Source organism: Blennius ocellaris (assembly GCF_963422515.1).
Source record: "Blennius ocellaris genome assembly, chromosome: 15".
Taxonomy (NCBI): Eukaryota; Metazoa; Chordata; class Actinopteri; order Blenniiformes; family Blenniidae; genus Blennius; species Blennius ocellaris.
The window spans coordinates 10521000-10527772 of record NC_137664.1 but is presented as its reverse complement, the minus strand read 5'-3'; the positions used below and the strand labels follow the sequence as shown (position 1 = coordinate 10527772).

Sequence of the window (6773 nt, the reverse complement as noted above, 5' to 3'; positions counted from 1 at the left end):
AGAAGTAGATTATAACCCTTCATTGTTGTCGGTTGCATTCTTTATAGTGCTAAAAAAAAAAGCCAGACTTCACAGAGCTCTGAGGACATTTATAGAAACTTGAGCCAATTAGTAAATTGCCACGTGTGTTGACATTACCGAAGAGCCTGACTGTGACGTAAGAGACTGTGTGCCTGCAGCCTGCTGGCAAACTGTGTTTTCAAGAGATGCTTGGAAATATTTTAATACAAACTGCATTTTTCAAAATGTTTTTAACATTTTAAAGTTATTAAAAAAAACTTAAGTCATCTGGTTACTATGACATCTCAGTTATATAGAGACTACATGAAAGAAAATGTGAAATTCTCATGATTTCATGCAGGTAAACTGAATTAGTATCTTCCAGTGATGGTAAAAAAAAATTTAATTAAAATCTGTGTTTTTCATTAAAATGCCTCAATAAAAAGACAATTTTCATTTTTATTGAGTCACAATTGTTTGAGTGAGAACTCAGAGGTACTCGCTGTGTGTGTCATTCAAAATTAAAGCAGGGGTGTGTGTGGTTACCTTAATAAGAACCGTTCAACACTCGCATTTCAAGTTACTTTCAGGATTTATTTGTATTTGCTTTGGAACAAAATGACTTGTCAACTACACAAAACTTAAAAGTAATGACATTTAGAGCCACAATCTTACCATCAGAATACACGTTGGACACTCCGCTACTCACTTTACTTGTGTCCACAATAGATAGGTTTAAAAAATATTCATCATTATTAAAAGCTCAAGTATCAAAATATTTCTTTCCCCATTTTACCAACAAAAAAGGCAATTCTTATATTTGTTTGTAATTCATCACACCCTCAAGGTCAGTGTTGATAAAAGTTCATCTTTTTTCATCTTAACTGATGGTCACTGTTGTCCACGAGAACGCTGCTGTAAAGTGTCTGCTGTTTTTCTTTGTAGATTTTCTTTACATTTGCTCTTTTCAGCTCCCCATCCCTGTGAAAAGAAAATGAGAACAAATCAGCAATATCATGGGTAAACCACAAAGTTGTCCCTGTCCACCCTCAATAAAGAACACATATATATTACAATTAGGTGTACAACACTCAGTATTACTCACTATTAAAGTGTGACCAATTGTTGAAAGATTGATAGCTAAATCTGACTCCAGTAATTAAACAATATAAAATAGATTAACATTTTTCTATATTTTAATGTTTTGCTGCGCAATACCCCTCTAACACCAATCCTACATTCATCCTTGAGTGACAACTATTAATTAATGTAGTTACATACATTCATTTCATAGATAAATACCTAACAAAATCCAAATAAAAAAAATTAAATACAAGAGGGACTCACCAAATGAGATCCATCAATCCTCCCTGAACAGCGATTGCTGCTTTCACTCTGTTGGCAAACTGGACAGCATCCTCCCCTTCCTAAACCAGGAAGACAGGAAAAAAAGAGGTGATTAAAATATATAGTGTAAGGATATGTATCAACAGTATTGTCAATATGCTGAATGTTAGTTTGTGAGGTTTCACCTGTTTGTTCATAGGAGGCAGGTACCAGATGTTGCAGACGATGGCCCAGCTGCTCATCATGGTCAGGAGGTAAGTCACCAGCCCAAACTTACTGCTGTTCCAGAAAGCATTTCCAAACCGTGGATCATACTGTTGACCAAAACTCCCGTCAGAATTAGATGGAATATCTAAACAAATGTGGAAAGAGAGTAAAGTTTCTACCTTGATGGCAACTGGATAAACTGTGCAGCCAATTTCAAAGCTGCCCTTCCTGAACATCATCACTGATGTGTTGTTAATGCAAGTACCTGGAGAAGAAAGTCTGAAGAGCTCAACTACACTTAATACATTTTATAGACTTATCACGCTAAATATGGATTATATCATGAGCTATATGAAATAGCTACATGAGAGTGACACAAACCCTCAGGGAACATGACAACGGGTGGTTTTGTTTTATCAGCAACATGATCACTCAGTCTGAAATCACAAGAAACATGTATCAAAATCCAATATGAACTCATACTTCTACTAAGTTGGAGACCTTTATTGTAATTTAACTTTCAGTGAACAAATTACTCATTTAATGCTCAGTCATTACTTTTGTTTATTGAACTGACCTTTATTTAAAAAATAAATATATATTTGATTGTTTTACATTTTCTTGTTTCCCTTGCATTTATCTGCTTTTCATGCCTTGCTGCTACAATGTGCTGGATAAACGAGGAAAAAACTTTAATAGTTAAGAATGTTGACACCTTCTAATAAAGTACAATTACAAGTTAAGAATCAGCGTTTGTATTTGGCGTTTTCTGCTTCAGCGTTAAAACTGCTGTATAGAAAATGTCGTTTCACCTTTTGGCCACTAGATGTCGCTCTTTGACTTCTGTTCTTTCAAACCAGATGTGAGGAGAAGATTTCACCATGGCTCTTTGGATCATTCCAAACAACCCTTGATGGAGCTGGCCAACCTGAGAGATAAACACACTTAACCTCAACAACAACAACACTTCTCCACATGCAACGCAGCGATGGTTCATGATTTATTGATTTTCAACACACTAGAAAAAAAAAAAAAGACTACCATTGAGCAGCTGCCATCATTGGCCAGGATTATGACATCCATCGGTGTTGTGTGATTGGCCACACAGATGCCATCATTTTTTGGTTTGTTCTCTCTGCATTTAAACAAGATGCAGACATGTACGGTAACTCTTTGACGCTGAATACAGGTCAACGTTTGTTATTAATTCACAAGGTTATTTTCGGTGATCTAATGGTTAATTCATGAGCAAGACCTACAAAAGATTGCCATTAAAAGTACAAGAATATGACATGTTGCTGAATATTTAGTATCCTGTACCTGTTGTTGTAGGTGATGACTGCAGTGAGAGATGTGACGCAGATGCGATAACCAAGCCAATGAACCTTTTCACTCAAGTAAAATCTTATCCTGAAGACAGACAGCACAGTGCCACACCAGTAAACCCCATCACCTCAGATTGTTGCACACGTATAGTGATCACCACTCTCTTGCGTTTATGACGATCCAAACATAATTCGATTATTGCACGTCACAATAACTGCATAAAGTGTAATGCAGAGGAGTCAAAAGTCACCTTGTGTTTGGTAGCAAGCCCACGAACATGGTCGAGACCAGGAACAGACAAATTCCAGCAGCTGCAAGAGTAACCCTGCAGAAAACAGAGCATGTTGATCAGTGTTATCCAGCAGCGCCACTAATGTATTATTGTCAATGTCTTCTTTGCTCCATCACACCTGAATCTAATGTGTCTCTGAAGAAAGCCTGATTATAAGCCACGAATTGTGTTGAAGGAGGGAAACATCTAAAACACTCTGAGATTTTTTTTTTTTTTTAGTTCACCCCGTTATTGACAAATTCTGTATTGAAATAAGAACAAACAGTCTTGTTGCCTCTGCAGCATGTGTTCCCCTCTGACCTGACAGGCAGCAGGACTGCATAGCGGACCACGACCCCCAGGCCCCACAGGACAGTGACACTTCTAGTGATGTGACAGAAGTTTCTGTTGCTCCGCGTCAACAAGTTCCAGCCCTCCAGTTCCTGGGCTGAAAAGCACTTGGTCACCTCATCATCCACAATGCTCTCCACACCTCGCCGGCAGAAAAACATGACGTCCACCAGCTTAAACTCTGAGTATGACGTCAAGTCATCCACAGGACCCCGGATCTTCTGGATCTCCTGCTGCAGCGACACTATTGGTTCTTTAACTATGATACCTGTAATAGTAACAAGGGGAACAGAGTCACTTGTCAGCATACAATACCGACAACGTTCAATACTCATTCAGGTGCACAGACTTTGCTTTACCGGTTGCATGTGGTTTGTAAAGTTGCTGGTTCTTTTCCTTTGCTCTCAACTCCATTTGTATGGTTGCCCACTAATTCAAGACAAAAACATTGAAATAGAAGGATTACAGATGCAGCATTAGCATGTACAAATATTGGTGTGTTTAAGTAAAAAATTACAAAAAAAACACTTAATACAGTATATACTATCAATGACGAATAACTATGGATATTTCATCCACCAATTCATCTTTTGTATGAGGTTATCCAATTTGGACTGACAGCCGGGGGACACTCAGGGCAGGTTGCTGCTACAGACCAGATGAAGAGCAAAAGAAACAGTCTCATACACGCCGACAGGAAATTCAAAATTGATGACTCTGCCTAATTAGTATGTTTTTGACCAGTAGGAAGAATTGTGCCCACAGAAAACCAAAAGAGGAAATTTGGGACTCAAACGAGTGACCTTTTATTTCTAAAAGTAACAGTGCTACCACTGACTCTACACTGCAGTGTGGATGTTTTATTCTTTTTTTTATATGTCCATGGTTTCATTAAAATTGGCTATATATTGACATTTCAGTAATTTTTTGTATCAATTGTTTAATTTCATGAAAATAGACATTTGCATCACATATACTCCACACCAAAGAAAAACTTTATAGTTTAAATTTAAAGGTTATTATGGCAATATTTTACTGGTAGGCCCACTCACGATGAAACTGGGCTTTATGCTGCCCCTGAACTAAAATGTGTTTGACGCCACTGCACTAAAGCCAGCATTTGCGATGCCTGTTCTTCGTTCGGTTTAAGACACAAACAATTCAGCAAGAGACTTTAAACAACCTGTAAATAATCACTATATCAATGCAGTAATACAGATTAAATCATAGAAATGAGCAGTGGAAATTGCATTTGGATCCAAGTCATGCAACTGCAGCTCTGCAATAGAAATAGTTTGTATAGCCTGTCTTGACAAAATAACATGACATAAAAAAAAAATCATACAAACATTCATCGCAGTTGTGATTCAGTTTCAGTGGCTCTGAACAACTCAACCATGAACAGGACATGCATTTGATGGCTCTGATCTTAGTGCCAGACCAGGGAGAGGATATTTAAAGCGGCACTGCCGAGTTTGTGCTCTTGACTGACCCTTTTTGCGCCTCTGTCATTCACATGGGGAGATGTGGACTAAAGGCACAAGAACATTTTATATTCAAGTCCCTCCAAATAACACCTTTTTTTCCCCCTGCGTGTTTGTTTGTTTGTTTGATTTTCAGTGTGAACACTTCCATTCTGGGTGTAAAGTCGGACTTCTAAATATGACAACTGCAAAAACTGCGACACCACAGGGGTTTAGCTTGGGAAGGGAATTATCATATGCCCAGATATGCTCCTTCCCAGGAGTCCAGGAGCCCTCCAGGGTTTGCATCAGACAGTTGTCCCATAGCTGAAGGCTTGTTCCTCTCTTTGTTGTGTCCCAAAGCTTTACTCCCGGAGGGAGGGGATCCAGAAGCACGTGTCTGACAGGCCCTCTGAGCATTGAAAGCAAAGGGCTCTTATTCAGTGTGGAGTGCATTTTTCTAAAATGGTGGGATAAACACAGCAACTTTGTCTAAAAAAATCAAATCAAATCTTTGTGTAACTTCTATCAGGACACTGTTATGTCACAGTAGAACAGCCTTGGGGGCTTTTTCAGTGCAGAGTTTGCATCTTCACTCTATGCCTGCATTGGTTTTCTCTCGTTTCCTGCCACACGTGAAAGACATGCTTCTTTGATTGATTGTGGGGTTTTTATTTCATGACTTGACCTCAGATGTGAGCGTATGTATCCATCTGGCTCACCGGTGTACCCTGCATCTTGCCAGCTCGGATCATAAATTTGGACAAAGTGATTGAAGATGGATGGATGGATGGACCCTGTACTCATTTCATAATCTCAAAACAATTTGACTTTTACCATTCTTAAAGTGAATGTGACTCAATATCAAACTCACGTCAAATATCTTGAGGAGGGTCCTCAGGTAGAAGGCGCTGACACCGAAAACATCTCCCAGTACAGCTGGAACAATGATGAAGATGACGACAAGAGCAGACCACACCGTGATGCTGATGTTGAGACATTTCCAGAGCAGACCGTCAGCAGCCAGCGTGAAACAAGCCATGTTGTCTTCTTTCAGAAGGCTGAACACCAGACTCACACCCAAAGCTGAAGGCAAGACCATCCGCTCTGTTGGAAAACACAACGACCGACAGTGGTTACTGATTATTTATTGTCTGCATGAGATTACAATGCTCAGACACACACCTAGTCCATTGTGTTTACTTTCCTGGGGACATATACTCTTTAAAAGACCTTATGAAAAACATTGCACGTTGATGAAGACTGGGTACCGATTTTTCTTCCTTGAAAGCTTTTCTATGAGTTACTTTTGCTTTCTAACAATGGGGTGGTGGCTGTTGCTCACAGCTGCATGTTGGCAGTCATTGTCAAAACTGGAATAACTCTTACGCAAGCTGTCAGAGTCGATGTGTGAATGCAGAATAGAATTCATGAGGGCTTATTTGGTGACTTGTGCACCCATCTATTCATGCAAGAGTTAACATGCTCCAAGATTTTATATAATAATACTTTATCATCTGATATAAATTAGTATTAGTTTAGTTTCTGTTGAGCAAATATCTGGATTACTAACTGGGCGTAAGGGAAGGAGGGAAAATAGAGTCAAAAGTTTTAAGATAGGTGGAGGTAAATCAAAATAGTTTCTCTTTGCTGGTTTCATATCAAACTAAATAAAACTCGAGACAGCTCTTAAAAAAGGCAAATATTTTTTCTCAGTGTGCTGTTTTTTGGAATGATTAGGATTTATTTCCAATGAAAGAAAACTCAGAATTCGTCCCAACTCTTGCCAGTCTACCGTTTCCTATAAA

At 38.8% G+C, this 6773-nt stretch overlaps 1 protein-coding gene across 1 annotated transcript; it reads right to left on the bottom strand.

The window, feature by feature from the left end:
• Positions 1-875: 875 nt before the first annotated feature.
• gpat4 (glycerol-3-phosphate acyltransferase 4) lies at positions 876-6007 on the bottom strand (the record flags this gene model as incomplete). Its single annotated transcript, XM_080509906.1, has 12 exons — positions 876-981; positions 1348-1427; positions 1533-1661; positions 1734-1819; positions 1936-1991; positions 2367-2482; positions 2596-2689; positions 2875-2964; positions 3131-3205; positions 3473-3770; positions 3862-3931; positions 5840-6007. The coding sequence occupies 12 exons, from the start codon at positions 6005-6007 to the stop codon at positions 876-878; spliced, it is 1368 nt and encodes a 455-aa protein (XP_080366032.1).
• Between the last annotated feature and the right edge of the window lie 766 nt (positions 6008-6773).